Source organism: Cardiocondyla obscurior, linkage group LG04, assembly GCF_019399895.1.
Source record: "Cardiocondyla obscurior isolate alpha-2009 linkage group LG04, Cobs3.1, whole genome shotgun sequence".
Lineage (NCBI taxonomy): Eukaryota > Metazoa > Arthropoda > Insecta > Hymenoptera > Formicidae > Cardiocondyla > Cardiocondyla obscurior.
This window is the reverse complement of record NC_091867.1, coordinates 740,174-760,426: the sequence shown is the minus strand read 5'-3', so window position 1 is coordinate 760,426 and position 20,253 is coordinate 740,174. Positions and strand designations below refer to the sequence as shown.

Here is a 20,253-nt window from a genome sequence, read left to right as displayed (position 1 = left end):
TCTTTCTTTTTATATAATTATTTCTCTAAATTCATTTAATTTGTTTTTATATTCTAAAATTGTATTCAATTAATATTAAATTCATCAACTGCATTACTGAGAACTCAGAGTTATTTATTTCAATTTAAACCAAATATCGTTTGTTGCGAAAAATTACCTCCGGTTCTGTCCTAGGGAATAGGAATTAAATTTCTTTCCCTAAAAAAGAACCAAAACAACTAGTTCCTCCTTGTAACCGTTGTAACTCATTCCTAGCGCGTTTACGCGTGGCATTTCTAAACACGTGCCACGCAAGGATCGGCTGTTACGTCACTCTCCAAATCTTCCTAAGCACCCGAAGAGCGGTCAATGAACTCCTTTAAAATACTCACATCCTTGACGTAACATCTACAAAATAAACTAATAAATTGTGTGCATAATTCATTGTTAAGCATAACTCAATGTCACACGAAATTCTGATAGCAATACTAAGCGTGAGAAAATGAGTATAATATTCGTTACTCATGGTAGATCTCAAAATTACAGGACCTAAATATAACAAAAATAACCGAAATTTAGTTGCTTTCCATTTTTCTAATTCATTAAAACTTCGAGGTAAACGTGCAAATTTGGACGGAATTGAACATCTTACTGCTAACAAAGCATTACATATATCATTTTGTCTTTCCACATTTAAACGAACATTTTTTTAACCTTTTACCCAAAATAAGAGAAGCCGTTTCATAACTCCTAAACAAACAAGATGCATATAATCTAATGCAATTTGATTGACTATATCAAGGTCTAATTTTACTAAAGAAGATACACCTGTATGATGTTCTTCTTACTCTTGGGTACGAAATAATTTATCAGTTCTTAATGTAAATTTTAATTCTGGAAAAACAACAGATTTTATATATTCACCTTGTTGAGTACATTTGTGACAACTGAAATAACCAGAATGGCTTTTTGTACATGTTATAAAAGCTTTCGCAGGAGCATCACAAACAATGTCTGCAATAGATACTTTACATATTTTGCCATTATACAAAATTCCATTTTGGAGAATTTCTGTCGTCTCATTTATGAAATGACTTAAAAAAGTATTTGCATTTTTTGGTTTTGACACACCATGATATACATCGATAGGAAAAGGTTATGTTCGAATGTTTAAATATAATGATACTAAAATTGGCCAAAACTGACTACCAGAGCTTTTTGTTAATGACATTCCGTCACAGTTAATAAGTAATTTAATTGAATCTGAACAATCTTTAAAATATCTTTGTATTAAACGTTGTAAACCATTCAGTAACCCAAAATGTACATAAAAACCATTATCCATTTCTTTTATCTATTTTGAAACGTTTCCTTGTGTTTGCAATAAAGTTCGAACATCTGTAGGTAGCGAATTATGGCCACATTTGCGAAGTATCTTTAACAAAGAATTACAGCATTTATGAGGTATTTGTTCATCATTACCCCATGATCGTAATTTAATTTCTAGATTTTGTGAAGTATCGTTATCTCTAGATATAAAGTAATTTTTATTTTTGAAAAGACTTGAATTGGAAGAAATTACGTGCTGATAAAAAACTTCAAATGATATATTTTCGTGACAACAACTTTCTTCTATATTCGATACAAAATTAAGAAAATTGTTTTCCAGAAATGTTTAAATAGATTTTTCTTTATTATTTAACTTATAATTTACACTTGTAACTAGTTTCGATCGCTGTGCGCTAATATCGTGCCTAATACTATTTTTGTGACGATTTATTGTTAAACGAATGAGTTGATTCTTCCTTTGTTTCGAAATAAAACATAATTTATTTATCATGTCCTTATTAAAGTAACCCTACAATTAAAATAAACAAAAAGTTACGTATTACATAAAAAAATAAATAAACAAAAAGGAATGTATTTAAATAAAACAATTTTAAAAAATGTCACAAATATAAAATTATAAATAGAAATATAAAAAAAAAATTAAGGCAGTCGAGTGTAGACGCCGAAAAGCACATCAGATTAATCTCATATCAAAAACAAGAAACCAACATTGAAATTATTAGTTTTAACTTACTCTTAGGAAGACGACCAATAAGCCACCAAAGAACCTTTTATACAAGTGTTTTTTGAATCTTAATATATTTGTAATAGCGCAAAGTACAATCGTTAATCCTGAAAAACAAAGAAATATTAAGTATTCATACATTTTTTAACAATTACACACGTCGAAGACAGAGTTTTACGCGCCATGTTTCTGTAGCAGGAGCTTGTCACGTGGTAGAGACACGCACACGCGTACAATCGTCATCTATGTACTCTGTTCATGGAGCACATGGATAAAGATTGCATGTGTGTACACGTCCTTATTACGAGGCACGCGACTGCTACAGAAATCTAACAGGCAAGGCTTGATTTCGCCGGTGTGTATAATTTTATATAGACACAGTAATTATTATCTGATGATATGCACTCTCCAACTTTTACACCGAACAATCTATTCCAAATTGCTTTGAAATGCGCCAGACGTACCGACACGTTGCCACGTGTATGAAGAACTAAGTGAACTAACAATCACTAATGGCGAACTGCTGGTTTCGTTGCGCGACTAGCGCGCCATATATCTTTACGGGAACATCCGAAAGTATTAGGCAAATAAATCCGTTCACTTTTTCTCATTCGTTAAAAAAGTTAATAAACTTGTACATAAAGCCCGATCTACATTACCATAGTAAACTTTAAGCCGTAAGAAATCAGCCAATTGTATTACAAATTCCAAGAGAATTAATTAATATGATTGGCTAATTTCTTACGGCTTAAAGCTTACTACGGTAATATAGATCAGGCCTAAATGTTACATAAATACATTATAAATAGAGTGTAACATTGTTATATTACTTGTTGCTTCTATGTTACATTGCGGTTATATTTTGTGTTTGCTAGACAAATTAATAAATGCGATGATTCCGCAGATTTTGACCACGATTGATTCTTTTCAGAATCAGTAAAATCTTCACACCGCGAGTAGAAATGTCTATACAGGTGTTTCACTCGTTCGAATAGCCGGCTAATCAGTCATGTCCGGCCAGTAGTGTTATTCTATCTGTTCTAAAGACAGTAGCATTATTATGTTGTTATATATTTTTTAATTTATATTGTCATTGCGGAATTATGTGCGTGTTCATGGGAAAGTTAAAATATAAAACAATTTATTCAAGATTAGTAATTTTAAAAAAAAAAAAGAAAATCTTAATATTAATTTGAAAAAAATACAGTAATAATGTGACATTAATAACAAATAAAAGCTGTTTCATAAAATATAAGTATTTTATCGGCGCGTGCTACAAATGCATATTTTCAGTTGTCCGTCCGCGCTTGTTATATGTCTATATCTTTCTCGCCCGCTTGAATGAACAAGTGCGAATGAGAGAGGTAGTGAACATCTATAACGAAGTTTGTCTTGCAGTGCGTTTTCTCTTACTCGCACGCTTCACTAAAGGATGGAGTATAAAACTCATATATGTAATACTACTATATTGCCAGTGTAGACAGAAAACGGGTCGAAAATTACGGTGCCGACGATCACTCTCTGTCTCTATGCTTAGTACTTTTGCCACTTATGCGCATGCTCGGCAATGAATGGGCGTGTAAATGTAAGATCGTTGAGTGGGGAAATTAAAGGATTTAAAGCTAGTCACATCAGGATTTTTAGATATGACTCATTTTTTATCTTAAATAAAAATCAGAAAAAATTATTTTTGACTCTTAGGCATTTTGTAACAGATAGAATAAAAGGTATCGTTACATATGTTTGATATAAAGTTTTTTATGCTAATTTAAAAAATAACGAAAATTTTCCGTCGAGTTTTGTTTTTAAGATATTTAGCGGTAAAATTGGAAATACTTTGCTTTTAGATGTTTTATATTACTTCTTTATTTTATAAAGAGTATTATGTGTTATTGAATTTGACTAAAATTCTTCGCTACTTATTTACTTTTTGATTAGTTTCACCAACTCATTTTTTTGATAACATTCTGAGTTCATGAGAAACGAACTCAATTGAACAATAGTCGCAAATCTGTGTTCATCGTATTCACGATCGCAAAAGTAGCACTCGTACCGCTTCACATTTTTTGATGTTTTTTGTTTATTAAATATACAGCTGTTACTCCAATCGGACTTGTAATTGACGGAAAATATGGGAGGTGGTTTTTAATAAAGAATGGAGATTAGAGCGTCGATATATACTGTAGCTTTATTTAAGAGCGACTGACTGCTCTGGACCGTTTGCAAGTCCAGGGCAGCGTTCCCGTCGATACATCCTTTGTTGTCCGTACAGAGATAATAGGTATCATTTTGCTGGAAGCGCAGCTGAGACATGCACGCGTGTTTTATCAATGCCAAGTGATGACGGATGTATCGAGGTTCTAGTCGGAAGATACAGTTTAGTGTTACGAAGTGACTAAGAGATTAATCTAAAGAATACTAATTACTACGGGAAATATCACAGGACTCATCATCAAAAATTCGTTTATTTTCTGGCCTACTGTTGGATTTACTTTGGGTTGTAGTTCTGTTTATTTAGTGTTTTTTTAGTGTTGGGTTGTAGTTCTGTTTATTTAGTGTATTTAGTGTTGTACTTTTTTTTATTTATTTTTTAATTAACTTTATACAGGTTTCTATTTGTATTAACAAAATGGGAACTAAAAATCTATGCTTTAATGACCCCAACCGATTTTGTTATGTTTGTGGGAAATATATTTTTCCTCCTCATAAAAGAAGGAAGTAATGTGAAGTATTCAAAAACACAATATTTCCAATTTTATTGCTAAGCATCATTAAAATAAAACGTAATGGAAAATTTTTATGATTGTTTTTAAACTTAGCATAAAAAACTGAATAGAAAACATGTGTCGCAATACCACCTTGATCAAAAAGTTCCCGGAATTTATTCAGAAAATTAAAAATACAAGTTTATTCATCTAAATCTATATTGTCCCCTTCAAAGTAATCCCCATCGACTGCAACACACTTATGCCAGCGCTTGATTCAATCCTCGAAACATTTTTTATATTTGGTTTTCGGTATGTCCTTTAGTGCTTCCTGCGATTTTTGCATTACTTCCTCTCGGCTGCTGAAACGCGTTCCCTGTAGTGGTTTTTTAACTCGATTGAACAGAAAGAAGTCACAGGGAGCTAAATCAGGTGAATTCGGTGGCTGTTGGATGGTATTTGTTGAATTTTTTGTCAAAAAATTACGAATAATAATGGCATTATGCGACGGTGCGTTGCAAAAAATGAAACTTAACATCTATATATTTTGTGCGTCAATAAAACATATTATTTTTAATTAATTTTATAGCAGCTAAGTTGTCACAGTTTAATGTAGTTAGACAATTTTATGTTATTCCAATTTCTTCAAGTATTCTGCATTTTTATACAATTTTCTTTGTTGCATTTTGTGCTGCTACATATTCCGCGTCTGTTGTTGAAGTAGCTACTACTCCTTGTTTACAAGCAGACCAAATTATAGGACCTTCATTAAGAATAAATATAGTTCACCTTTATCAAATTTTACTTGTTGAGACGCCGCAAGGATGTTATCGCGATCGTGGACGGATCCTCCCGATCAAGTAGGCGGTTGTTAAACCCTTCGATTAAGGAAACTCACGCAGGAACCGTGTGATCGAGCACGTGAACGAGAAAAATGAGTTGCACTAATTTTTATCTTGATGAGTGTTCGTACAATGTTTGTATTGAGTGTCTGCACTTGACTGTCTATTTGTTTCACTGATGATATTTTACTGCCACGTATAATTATATTGATACGGGCCATGCACTTGAGGAAGCTGCCGGTCGACAGAGTACGAGGCTCAACCAGTGATGGGAACAGTGATGTTAGATGGGACGGGTTTTTACGCGCATGCGCGGCCAATAAGGCCTCAGTTCTGTACACGTTACAATAAAACTTGGTTTTTTTAGTACCCATACACATTTTATTAAAAATAATTATTTTGTGTATAATATTAAATATATTATGTAAATAAGGAAAGGGAGACATTAATAATTAATAAAACAGAATATATGTTTAAAATAAAATATTTTATTTGGCGGAATCTTGTACAGAATACCAACATTTGTTGCTAGGGTAAGGAAAACCGCCGAAAACCTTACCAGTATTCATAAAAAAAACGTCTATAATAATTATAACATAAAATAAATTTAATTTTAATCTTTTAAAACACAAAAAACAAAATAATAAACTATTATTAATAAATAAAACATACATTTTAATATATTATATAAATAATTTCTTTAAAATAAAGTTACTCTGAAACATACTGAAAAATATTATTGCACAAATAATTACAACGTGATGACTAAATTGACTAGAAAAATTGTGGCTAGGTATAGTATTTTACGCAAAAAATAGAAAAAAAATTGAAGCACAATTATTCAGCCTCATCAGATGTGCTATCGTATAAATTATGTGAATTATGCAGTTCTAGATGCCTACGCTCAATTTCAAAATTAGTACAATTAATACCGTCCGCTTGAAAACTTGACCGAACTACACAAAGAGCAGAAACATTATCATTAGTTAACCGATTTCGTTTTTTACATTTAATATCCGTTACCATTGAAAAAATTCGTTCGGCCTCGGCATTTGAGTGAGGAAAAGAAAGAACGATTTCTACTAAGAATTTTAAATTTTGAAAAGTCTTTTCCTCGTTAAAATTTATATGATTTAATATCTTGTTCCACATAATATCTATTTCTAAAATTTCTAATTCTTTTTTTTGTTCGTTATCAAAAATTGAAGGTAGAATTCGCCATTCATAAGCTAATTTACAAATATCTATATCTTTTACTAATATCGCGGCAATATCTGTTAAATCTTTAAATTTTGTTCTACCTTCATTATATAAAGCAATTTTTGGATCTAGAAACATTAACGATTGAAAAATAGAATCATTATACGGTAAACGTTTAAGCATTTCTAGAACTGCAATTTTATAAAAATTTAGACAAACTAATTTAAAATCTACTCTACATTCATGTGATAATAATTCTAAAAACTTTTCACATTCCGGTCCTACATATACATTTTCTAAATTTAAAATTTGTTTATCATTATTAATATTAATATTTTTAATATTATTTAATGCTTCTACGGTCATAAAATTCTGAGCCAATTGATGAATCAATTGTCGGCTACTTACATATAATTTGTGTATTAAAATTTTTCGTGATTGAAATAATCCATTAAAATTATTAAAAAAATTTAACACGTATTTTAAAAATAAAAAATAGGCTTTAATTTTATTATTATTTAATGAACTTAAAATAACGTCTGCCGATTGTAATTTATCTTCTACTACTGCTAATATAAAATAATTTTTTAAAACGTCCCAATTTTCTAAAATTCTTAAAACGCATTGATGTAATACGAGCCATCTAGTTCCCGATAATTTTAATAACTTGTTTCTTTCCACTTCGAAGAAATCTTGGAAGTCTTGTAAAATTGCCGTTCTTTTGGCACTTCCGGAAATATAAGAATATATATTGCGAATTAAATTTTTACACAATGACGGGATCTGTTGACAAGCTTTACTAGCTACTAAAGCGGAAGAATGACAAATACAATTTAAAACAATTAAATTAGGAACTTCTAATTTTAGATTTTGCGCGAAAGAATTATTACATCCCGTCATTACCGATGCGTTATCACAAGCTAACCCGACAATATTTGTAATAAGAATTTTTTTTTCGCTTAAAAGATCTTTGAAAGTTTTAAAAAGTTTATTGGCCGAACAATCTCTTGCGTCTAAACTTACTAACTCTAATAATTGAGTAATAACTTGGCCATTGTTAGGCGAAACGTATTTTGCAAGAACACACATTAATTTTGAATCGGATATATCAGTGCTTTCGTCAATTAAAATTGAAAATTTGCAAAACTGCAGATTGTTAATTAATTTTTCTACTTCGCGTTTGGCTATAATGTGTTTAACAATTTCATTACATTTATTCCGACCGAGTTTGAGATTTTGAATAACTTTCGATTCCAAGCAAATATCCTTCAAAAGTGGAATTAAGTGATCGGCAGTACTAAAAGCAGTATTATGTTCCGCGAAAAAAGCAGCTAATTTAATTTCGGCTCGTTTAACTTTATCTTTATGATTTAACTCTACTTTATCATTGGGACTTTCATTATAAATTTTGTTATTTAAATTAATATTAGTTATATGTTTGACCGTTTGTGAATGTTGTACTAAATCAGATTTATTACATCTGATGAGCTTGTTACATGCAGTACATAATGCTTTATTTTCTTGATGGTAAGGAGCCAACCATCCTTTAAAAATATTTTCATCTAGCCACGAATATTGAAACTCTTTAACTCTACGTTTCTTAATTGCTCCTTTTTCGTTCAAAGCCATATTAAAAATAAATAATTTATTTATTCTTACCTTAACCAAAATTACGTTGTCTGTCACTCACTACTGCATTTACCGCCAACAGTGCTTAGCAAGCTCGACAATTGGCGAGCTAGCAGGCTCGGCGATTGGCGAGCTTGATATTTGTCTGCTCGTTGATTGGAAGAATCAGTGTTTGGCGGGATTACATTTAGTGACATGTGTAAGGACTTGAAGTTAATATAAATATTCATCTATTTTTGATATAATTTCAATGTAGAATTACGGAATTTTAATTTACATTGGCTCCTTATTATTAAAAAAATATAAAAATGTGCATTGCCTATAACATACTCATCAGATGTTGTAAGATCAAATATTAGATGGGTATATAATATTTATTATTATATTTTTTAAATAATTTGACTATTTTATTTATAAATAATATTGTTTTTATTTATATATTTATCAATTATGTATAATTAAATATATATACAAATATATACGCGTGCCCTTTTTTAAGGATCTTCTACGTTTAGTAAGGTATACAGAACTGAGGCCTTATTGGCCGCGCATGCGCGTAAAAACCCGTCCCATCTAACATCACTGGATGGGAATCGGGACGGAATTTTCGCGCATGCGCGGTAGAAATAACTAAATTGCCAGTGATGTAGTCACTAAATCGCACCGTTAAATCGATGAAATAATTCCGTCCGATACAACGTACAGCTCATAGAGGTAAGCGTATTTATCAATTATATATTTGGGTATAATGGATTGTAGCAATAAAGGAGCAATTAAAAAACGTAGAGTTAGAGAATTCCAAGCTTCTTGGCCAGATGACAGTAGTTTTAAAGGATGGTTAGCTCCTCATCCTTCAGAAAATAGAGCGCTTTGCATGATATGTAATAAAAGTATAAATTGCCGAAAGTCGGATTTAATTAATCATTCACATACGGTCAAACATATTGAAAATTCAGGGAAATGTAAAGCCATTAGCAACGATAATACTTTATCACATAGAGATAAAGTTAAACGCGCGGAAATTAAATTAGCTGCATTTTTCGCGGATCATAATATTGCATTTTCCACCGTAGATCATTTGGTTCCGTTATTAAAAGATATAAGTATTGACTCTAAAATTGTGCAAGACCTTTCACTGTCTCGAAAAAAATGTTCCAAAATTGTTAAAAATATTATTGCCAAACGCGAAACTGAAAAACTTATTTTAAATTTAAAAACACGTAAATTTTCCGTTTTAATTGACGAGAGTACTGATATCTCGGAAACTAAAATAATGTGCGTACTTGTTAGATATTTATCTCCTATAAATAAAAAGATCAGTACTCAATTATTAGATTTAATATCGTTAGACGCGAAAGATTGTTCGTCGAGTAAAATTTTTGAAGCATTTAAAAATTTATTTCAAACAAAACAAATTCCTCTTACTAATATTATTGGATTAGCGTGTGATAATGCATCCGTCATGATAGGATGTAATAACTCATTTATGACACATTTAAAATCGGAAATTCCGGAATTAATAACTTTAAATTGTATTTGCCATTCATCGGCACTTGTGGCTAGTAGAGCTTGCGAAAAATTACCGGATATATGCGAAAATTTAATTAAAGGAGTAGCTTCTTATATTTCGGGCAGTGCAAAGAGATGTGCAATTTTAGCAGAGTTTCAGGATTTTTTTCATGTAGATCGACATAAAGTATTAAAACTTGCTAATACTAGATGGCTTAGTTTTCAAAAATGCGTTTGTCGACTTCTCGAAAATTGGGACGTTTTAAAAAGTTATTTTCTTTTAGCGGTCGTTGAAGATAAATTAAAATCCGCGGAAACTATATTACATTATTTTCAAGATAATTTAATTAAAGCATATTTATTATTTTGAAATATTCATTAAATTTTTTAATACTTTTAACGCTTTATTTCAGTCCCGTAATATTTTAATTCATTTATTATATAAAAATAGTCGGCAATTAATATTACAGTTTGGTCAAAATTTTGTAAAATTAAATGTTTTAAATGATATTTTTAACTTAAATTTAAAAGATAAAAATAATATTCAACCCGTGAACGAAATATATGTGGGACCGGAATGTGAAAGCTTTTTAGAAAATTTTACTGTAGAATGCGTGCATGAAATAAAATTAAAATGCTTAGACTTTTATGTTACTGCAGTTCAGGAAATGTTGAATCGTTTGCCATGTAAAGATCCTTTTTTTGAACAGTTATCGTTTTTAGATCCGAAAATAGCATTGTTTAATGACGGTAGAATTAAAATTAAAGATTTAACGTTAATTGCCAAACGATTAAATTATAATAATATTACGCGGTTAGCATATGAATGGCGAATTCTGCCAACAATTTTTGACGATGAAAAAAAAGTAGAATTAGCTTCTTTAGAAATAGATGAGATGTGGAAAAACGTATTAAAGTCCAAACATTTCGATAATTCAAAAATATTTCCAAATTTAGAAAATTTAATTGAAATAGTATTTTCTCTTCCACACTCGAATGCTGAGGCCGAAAGAATTTTTTCAATAGTTACAGATGTAAAATGTAAAAAACGTAATCGTTTAACAAATAATACTCTTTCCGCGATTTGTATAGTTCGGTCCAGTTTTCAAGATCAAAATATTAATTGTTATAATTTTGAGGTAGACGATAAACATTTAGAACTGCATAACACGGCAAGTTTGTATTTAGATCAAACCTCATCTGATGAGGATTAATTTTTTTAGTTTTTTAAATATTATTTTGTATAATATTAGTTTGTGCATTGTAGGTCATCTAGTAATTTCTTTTTTTTTTTTTTGCAAATATTTTTTAGTATTAATTTTTCAGTATTAATAAAAGCTTTAATTTTTTTATTATTAATAATGGTAAATTTATGTGCAATATTTTTATTTTTTATTTATAATTAATAAATATTTATTATTTATTTTTATTTTTTATTTAAGTATTTAATTTTTTATTTAAGTATTTAATTTTTTATTTAAATATTTATTATTTAGTAAAATTTTATTTTTTTTTAAATGTGCAATATTAATATTAACTTTAAATGTTTCAGAATTAATTTAATTTAATATATGTTATTATATAATTATATATGACTTCCGTTTCCGGTTGCGCATGAGGTGGATGGGTGAATGTGTGGTGTAAGAGCGACAAAGGTTTAAAGGGAAACGAAGGGCAAGATTTAGACAGGAAGGAGTTGTAGTGAAAGAGAAAGTTAGTAGGAAAAAGGGTAAATGGAGGGAAGAATGGGGGAAGAGGAATAAGAAAGGAAAAGATAAGGAAAGGAGATAGATGTTTTGAGGTTAGATGTGGGTAGAAGACAAAGGAAAGTTAAGCATAGATGACAGAGTAATTAAGAGGGAAGTGTAGTGGAGTTTTTAGTAGGAGAAAAGTGAAGCAGTTGGACGGGTAGAACAGTGGGGAATAAAAGAGCAAGGAGTAGGTAAGGTAGGAAAGGATAAGATCGAGAAAGGAGTAGTAAGTTCAGGAACATGAATGAAAAAGTATTGGAGGGTAAAGGCAAAGGCAAACATATGCAGCAGGAAGGATGGATGGAAATTATAAAAGAATTAAGAACGGGTTTTGGTGTGATGGCAAAGGAGTTAAAAGATACAGCAGAATGTAATGTGGAGATAAAGAAGTGTTTAGTGGAAATAGTGGAGGGTTGTGAAAGAGATAAAGAAATGTTTAAAAAAATAATAGTAGATATGGAAAAGAAAATTAAAGAATATGAAAATAGAATAGAAAAGTTTGGAAAGGAAAAGGAAGAAATGGAGAAAGAAAAAGAAAGGATTAGAAAAAAGGTTGAGGAAGTAGAAAGAAGAATGAAAGGTTGGGATGGTAAAATAGAGAGGATAGGAAAGGAAAGGGGGGAAAAAGAGAAAGAAACGATGAGGCTAAAGAAGAAAATGGAGGAAGTAGAAAATAGAATGAAAAATTGGGAAGAAATATTGGAGAGAGCAGGAAAAGTAAGAGGAGAAAAGGAAGAAGGGACAGAAGTTAAAGATAAAAGGTTAGATGAAGTTAAAATAGGAAAGGATAGTGGAATAGAAGAAAGATTAAAGACTTTGGAATTAGATAAAAAAGATAAAAGGGATTGGGAAGAGAAGGAAAAAGAGATAGAAGAGAAGAAGGAAAATGAGAAAGAAAAAGAGATAGTAAAAAAGAGATTCGAGGAAATAGAAAAAACTATGAATGGCTGGGAAGAAAAGTTAGAAAAAGCGGGAAAGGTAAAGGATGAAAATAAGGCGGAGATAGAAGAAAAAAAGGAAAGTTTAATAGAAGATAATATAGGAAAAGAAAGTGGATTGGTAGAGAGAGTCATGAGTTTGGAGTTAGATAGAGAAAGAAAAGATAGAGAAGTAAGAAAGAAGAACATAATAATAAAAGGCGTGAAAATAATGGAAGGGAGAAAGGAAGTTTGGAGAAGAAATGTAGAGGAAATAATAAAGATGACGGGAGCAGAGGTTAAAGTTGGAGAAGTGAGGAAAATAGGAGCAATTAATAAGGAGGGGATAGGAATGGTGGTGGTAAAATTTGAGAGTATAAAAGAGAAATTGGAGGTTTTTAAAGGAAAAGTAAAGTTAAGGAATAGAAAAGAATGGATTCAAGATGATTTAACGGTAAAGGAAAGGAAAGCAGAATGGATTATCAGGGCGGAAGCTGAGAGATTAAGACGGGCAGGAAAAATGGTTAAAAAGGGTTATATGAAATTGTGGATAGAGAATAAAGTATGGGTGTGGGATGAGGTAAGAGAAGAACTGAGGGAATGGAAAGGCATGAGAAAGGAAAGGTGGGAAGAACAGGTAATAAAAGAGAATGAGGTAAAGAGAAAGAGGTTTGGATTAAGTGAGATAGGGAAAAGATTGTAAGAGTTAGTATAGGAAAATGAGATTAAAAGGTAGTAGAAAAAGATGGTAGATAAAGATGTTTTTAGAAGAAGAAAAGAGGAAAATGAAGGTTAGAAGTGTGAATGAGGTGAATGGGAAGATTAAAAAGAATGCGCCGGAAGCGAAGGTCCCGTAGCATGTGTGAGAGGAATGGAAGTATGGGTGAAATGTGGCTCTCTCTCTCTAATGTTAGAATTAGTATTTTGGTATATGGAGGATAGTTGTATAATAGTTTAAGCATTGGGAAAGAAATAATTGTAAACGGAGCGGAGGTCCGGTGTACCCCGCAAGGGAATAAAACACCTTCTGTATATAATTATATATTTTATTAATTATTATAAATCAATTTTATTTTTGTTTATAACGTTGTTAAATTTAAAATGTTTTTAATTTAATTTTGTAAAGAATACTGATAAGGTTTTTTAGCAGTTTCCCTTATCTATGTAACAACAAATGTTGGTATTCTATAATATTTCTGCTAATAAAAACAAAAGTTTAATTTTTTATATTTACAGTGTGTTTTGTTATAAAATTTTTATTACGTTCCCTTTTCCTTTAATTATATTACTTTTATAGTTGAGAGCATGTGTTCATTTATTTCTTTTTATATTTTTTAATATATAATTTATTAGGGGCGACCATTAATACATTCTTTCCCTAGTAGTGGCTACTATACTGAGAGCCATTTTCAACGCGCATGCCCGAAAATTCCGTCCCGATTCCCATCACTGGGCTCAACACGCCGAGTGCAGACCGGTGATTTCATTTGAGTTGCACACGAAATAAGTGTCAGCAGATTCTTTGTTCTACTCTGAGTGATTCAAAGAGATGAGACCAACGAGGTGAATAACGGTGAGTAAAAACTTGATAACAAAAAGCTGCACAAGAAAAGCACACGAGATACACACTGCGAAATCCGGCACGATTGGCGACGTGCTACTCCGCGGCGGTCCATCTCTAATTATCAGCTAAAATTCTAACAATACCATTTATCGATTTACATGTGTCTAAGCATGTAGCAAAATCTGCATCTGAAAGTGCAATTAAACGATTAATTTGTTCACATTTTCCATTAAATGTAATTCCAAAATTTGTTGTTCCTTGAAGATATCAAAGTACGCGTTTTGCTGCTTTCCAATGATTTATTGACGGATTTTCAAGAAACTGATAAATTGTTAACAGCGAATGCAAAATCAGGAGGTGTACTAACCGCAAGATGTATTAATAAACCGATAATCTGTCTGTTACGTCTCCGACTTCGCGTCTCTTTTTTTCGACGTATATTAAAATTTTAGTTAAGGGGAAGGTAGACCGTAGTCCATTGTAACATAAAAAAAAGGAACTTCAGAGCCTTTCAGAAGAAAATTCAACAGACGTCAACATATTCCGGGACAATTTGTTGCGTGAAAGCATAAAAAACATGCAACAAATTGCAAACGGGCGCCAACAAACGTCAGACAAAGAATTTGTCTAGACATAACACAAAAAATCAAAATTTAAGGGCTCATAAATATTTCAACTTTGATAACCTGTCTGTCACAGGAAAAGGAAAAATAACTTTTTTCTTAAAAATGTAATTGCGAACAGATCCAGAGCTTTAGAAAAACCAAGGGCGCGAGAAGCCCGAAATTACCGGAGTATGTGGCGCAAGCAAAGGCAATAAAGCCAGGTAACCATATGTCGTATGGAAAGTAAAAGTACCCTACCATCTCTCGATGGAAATGATAGAAAAATTCTGGAAGGCTCGGAAGGGGTAACTCGTTGAAGCGGGGGTGCCTCGTGGGCATATTACTTCCTTAAAACCAATGGATTTCGGGAACTCCTCACCAAAATTTAGAAACTAAGGGCGAAAACTTAAAAGTTTAAGAAATAAAGAAGGGATGAAGTGCGAATGCCCAATAATTTTGAGATAGGAAAAGTGGAGGAATAAGCTCTGCAAATGAAAGATTAGAATTTCAGAAAAATGAAAATTCGGGAAGAGTCCTCCCCTTTTCCGAGCTTATAAAATCTTGTGCTCAGGCTGAGCACGCTCTCTTGCATCTCAGCTACAAACCGGATTAGTTTGCTTAAAACCTAACGTGAGTGTTTTGAGTGTGCAAGTCGATCCAGAAGCTATCGAAGAAGCCGTTTGAAGATCTTCTACAAAGTAAGTTCCAACGTTTCAATATGTTTCCCTGCGAAAACACGATTCCACTAAATATATTTCTCAATTAATTGTTTCCAAAGTGTTATCTAAGAGAGAAAGAAATGTCCGAGTCGAGGTTCCGCGGTTCTGATTCTGTTCTGATTGTTCCCGTGATCCGTTAAATGTGCGAGAATACCTGCTTCCGAACACCGGTCGGGACACGCTGTCGAATAACTAGCGATTTTCTGTGGTTAGCGCCGCGAAATATTGCTGGAACTTTGGCGACTGTCCACGGCTAAAGAATCGGCAAGCGATTCTTGCCAAGAATAGATTACGCGGAATCTCTCATGGGCGGGTCGAGGCCTTCGGAATTCGTCGGTGACAAATCTCCTTCACTCCATTGTTACTAAACTTTCCAAAATTCTGTTCAAATTAAATTAAAATTAATTAATAATTTTAGTGGAATCTCTAAATAAGAAAACCCTGAAGAAAAGTCGGGCGCGACGGAATAAACAAATCAAACACTTGAGGTAGCTGGTCCGCCGCTTCTTCATTCAATACCTGCTCGCGGCGGCACCAAGCGAAGAGGTATTCGTCTCTCCCGCGCGCCACGAAGAGAGACCTTGGTCTCCTCGTCCGGGCCCTCCGCCACCATCACCTATCCACGGCGATCCGGAGCCGTTACATGGATATTTCCCGGAAGAAGAGGAGACCCTGAATAATTCCATTGCAAATCCTACCATCGAGGTCAATTTTTCAAGCCAGTCCACGGAGCCGGGATCGGAACAATTCCGCCCCACGACTCCTTCTTATACCCCGAATTCTTTCCTCATCTCCGAGTCACGGTTTCCCGGAGGTGAGCCAAGAGCCTGCTCCTCTCCTCTCTCACCACCTCCTTTTCCTTTCGAACCCGAGGAAACCGACTCTCTGGGCGAAGATGAATCTATCTCTCTCTCAGGAGTAGACTTCCCCGATCAACCTCCCTCACCGGTCCCGAGTATAGAGATTCTCGAGGAGCGTCCAGAACCAAGAGAGGTTATAGATCCTCTCCTGGAGCTCCTCCGCAGGGCCTGTACTCCGTGGACAGATCCTGTCCCGGAAAGGGCCTTCTTCATTCGGCCCTGACCACTTCGAACCAGAGGAGATCAGGATTCAGGCAGCTCGGTCTGATCCTGATTCTCACTTTTTCATTTTTTACCCCGGAGTGGAATTTCCTTTCCTGGCCCCGATGCGACTGATAGATTTGGTCTTCCCGAGATCCACAGCGAGGGTGGTGGAGATCGAGGAAGTCACATTAGACTAATTATTAAAACAGATACACACCCACACACACACACTCATGTATATAATGTAAATACTCAACTCCGTTATGTGTAATTTATATTTGTTCATTCGCCTTCAACCTTTTTCTTATTATTTAATTTTTTCCGTAAAAACTTTCGTATTATTTTTATATCTCAGACGAACTGATTGAATTTTTCTAAATTGTTTATTTGTCATTGTATGGATCATTTTTATTTGTAATTAGAGTCATTTATTTAGTATTAAATTGTTAACTTTACGTTATTCAAATCGTGACTTAATTATTTTATTATTACCCTAAATTATCCTGTCTAAGCGAACAATCACGCCTGGTTCTATCCCAGAGAATAAGGATTCATTTCCTTTCTCTAAAAAGAACCACTTACGCGCTCAATTGAAATCCGAAAATAATCTGCGCGTAAAATTGTGTAGATTCAAATTTCGAATTACACATAAATTCGGTGGTACGTCACTTTCCTACCCTACCGGCAAGGTCCATTCCAAGGAATCCCTTCCAACTAATTAATTAAACAAAATTAACCTTCCTGACGTAACAGTCATTATGGAAAATTAATTATACTTTTTTTATTTTTATTTGTAGTTACGTTACGACGTAACATTGTATTTGCATCTAATAGCGTTAATGTTGCATTTGCCTCAGTCATATTAAATCTACATAATATATTAGATACATAAGCAGTTTGATGAATATATATCTTTTGTGTTTTACAATCTTGTTCAATTTCAATTTCAAGATAATATTTAGTTTCTGTATTGTTCGCATCAAATTCTTTTTTGAGTTTATTGAGTAATTTAACTACAATATATCATCTTAGAATTTTCCAATTATTAATCTATCATTTACATATAATGCAAGGAGCAGAAAATCATTAGAATTTGAATAAATACACGAATTATTGTAGATTGTAGATTTTAACTCAAATGTCTTTAAAATATCATCCAATTTTTGATACCATTGACGCGGTGCTTGTTTTAAACCAGTGCTCGGAATAAGATGCACATTTCGGCTCGAATTTGCTAAACTTCTCCTCTGTTCCCCCACTATAGCTCGAAGGCTAGCAACCGAGTTGCCGATTGCGCGTGTGACGCTATGTCTCAGAAGCGTTTGTATGTAACGGGCGCTCCCAACCGCCGCCTTCCCGGTTGCCCCGGGCAACCATAATTTCACCGACGGGCGCTCCCGTCGGTCCAGACCAATTCGACGACCCGGAACTAGAGGCGTCAGTGTCGTTTTTTGCTTCTAGGTAGTCGAGCGCTCCCGACTCACGAAGATTCCAGATTCACGAAGATTCTGCCCTTGGGCTCGTCCGCTCGGTTTCTCGCCGCGTCGTCCGTCTACTAAATCCCGGCCTCCTACCGGCGTAGCTCGCTCGACATCCTTGTCTCGGCGCGCGTCTACACGAACCTCGGTTCCAACGAGCGTAATCCTAGCACTTAGCGACGCGCCGCGACGCTATCGTTACAAAACTATGCAATGTTTTTGTAACAATTGCAACTTCAGCTTGTTTTTGACCAAGATCTTCAAGTTTCCTAGCCATTTCTTCAATCTTCGACACGTGTTGTCCTATTGTCATGTCTTCTTCCAATTAATAATCGAAAAATTTTTGTAGTAGAGGATGAGCTGTTGTTTTATTTTGTAATTCATACAATGATGACAGTCATGTCCACATTTCTTTTGCTGTCTTAAAATTCATTATTTGACATACATTTGATTCTAGTGCACTTCCGATAATCAAACGAGTTTTCCTGTCATTTTTTATCTATTTGTTTAGATTCTTTTCTTCAGAGGCTGCTGGGCGTCATTGCGTGCCATTTACAATTTCCAGAAGATTGTTCATAACTAGATATGATTCAATCTGAAATTTACAAACAGCAAATTCTTCGCTGTTTAATTTAAACAGCACCAATTTTTTCATCTTTTTTCTTTTTTTTTATATTTTGTTTGATGCATGTTTCACTTGCGCACTCTTTTAGCACGAACAAACCTCAAAAAAGGACGTAATCGTCAGTCAGCGACATACACTGACGCATTATGTAACTTTAAGGTTAGTTGAATAATTATTTGTAATAATTGGTGGAGTTAGTTTAGCATAAAATAGCGTAGCAAAGTCAAAGATTTTCTACCTGGCCATCATTTTCGATTGCAGACCGACGCAAAAAGATTATAAAAAGACCATAACCAGCTTTGACAAACATTGCGTATGAAAATTGTATGCTGTACAAATCCATCTTTACACCTGGTAAATGCTGTAGCTCTAGTCGTTGCGGTAGTATACCGCAACGAAAAAATGAAGAAAGAGACTTATGTTCGGTGGTCAACTTGTGAAATAAAATATGGCGGCGTTCGTAATGCACCACCCACTGACTTATCTCGATGATGTCGGTCTTTCGTTAATAACCTCTTAAGTCTCTTAATTCTTTTTAATAATTTGTCCTCTTTATATTTCTTATCTGTATCACAGCGTCTCTTGCTCATTTTTTCATTAATACTTTCACTAGAATTTTTATTAAAACTTCTAAATTATTTTGATAATTTCTGTGTATGCTATTGCATTAGCACAATGAAGAAAAATTAGAAAGCACGTGGTGGGTGTGAGCATGGCGAACCGCCACCTAACAATGATTTCAAGCTCTCAAAATTTTTGTCGTTACATCGGTGCACAGTAGGCGGTACTACAACTGATTTTAAGGAAGAGGCGCGAGGTACAACATAATGTGGTTAAAATCTTATCAACTTTTATTTACAAAAATTATGTTAATTTTGAAATAACCTTGAATAAAAAATATCTTTTTATTAATTAATTTTTTTTAAATGAAACTTGAATGTCAACGGTAACGTAACTTTTAATCCTTATAACTCGAAAAGTACTCATCAAAAAAACATTTTGTTATAGTATTTTTGAAAGCTTTTAAGATAATTTACAAGAAATATGTACTGAAAAATAGTAGGTTCCATTTAAGAAATTAAAGATAATCTTTATGTGACTTTCTAACACCTCTTCGATGTCAAATCAATGACACTAATTTATGTCCTCTTTAAAGTTATAGAACTTTTATTTGAAACTTTCCTCTAAAATTGAAAACAAAAAAAATATTTAGGTGGAAAGTTTTCAAATTGACTTCGTAGTTGAAAAAAAGGACATTGCTAATGTTACGTCAGGAAGGTTAGTTTTGTTTAGTTAATTAATTGGAAGGAATTCTCTGGAATGGACTTTGACGGTAAGGTAGGAAAGTGACGTACCACCGAATTTATGTGAGATTCGAGATTCGAATCTTCACAATTTTACGCGCAGATTATTTATTTCTATATCTCGGATTTGAATTAAGCGCGTAAGTGGTTCTTTTTAGAGAAAGGAAATGAATCCTTATTCTCTAGGATAGAACCAGGCGTGATTGTTCGCTTAAACAGGATAATTCAGGGTAATATTAAAATAATTAAGTCATGATTTAAGTAACGCAAAATTAACAATTTAATTCT

At 33.1% G+C, this 20,253-nt stretch overlaps 3 protein-coding genes across 3 annotated transcripts; 2 read left to right on the top strand and 1 right to left on the bottom strand.

Annotated features, from left to right (window-relative positions):
* Window positions 1-6,437: 6,437 nt before the first annotated feature.
* Window positions 6,438-8,429, bottom strand: LOC139102125 (protein FAM200C-like). Its single transcript, XM_070655813.1, has one exon. It carries the CDS (start codon window positions 8,427-8,429, stop codon window positions 6,438-6,440), a length of 1,992 nt encoding a protein of 663 aa, XP_070511914.1.
* Window positions 8,430-9,177: 748 nt separating this feature from the next.
* LOC139102124 (SCAN domain-containing protein 3-like) lies at window positions 9,178-10,308 on the top strand. Its single transcript, XM_070655812.1, has one exon. The coding sequence runs from the start codon at window positions 9,178-9,180 to the stop codon at window positions 10,306-10,308; it is 1,131 nt and encodes a 376-aa protein (XP_070511913.1).
* A 1,621-nt stretch (window positions 10,309-11,929) lies between these two features.
* Window positions 11,930-13,309, top strand: LOC139102123 (golgin subfamily A member 6-like protein 22). Its single transcript, XM_070655811.1, has one exon. It carries the CDS (start codon window positions 11,930-11,932, stop codon window positions 13,307-13,309), a length of 1,380 nt encoding a protein of 459 aa, XP_070511912.1.
* The last annotated feature ends 6,944 nt before the right edge of the window (window positions 13,310-20,253 follow it).

Coding starts and splice junctions, on each gene's coding strand:
- LOC139102125 (XM_070655813.1), bottom strand. CDS start 8,429: ATGGCTTTGAACGAAAAAGGAGCAATTAAGAAACGTAGAGTTAAAGAG.
- LOC139102124 (XM_070655812.1), top strand. CDS start 9,178: ATGGATTGTAGCAATAAAGGAGCAATTAAAAAACGTAGAGTTAGAGAA.
- LOC139102123 (XM_070655811.1), top strand. CDS start 11,930: ATGAATGAAAAAGTATTGGAGGGTAAAGGCAAAGGCAAACATATGCAG.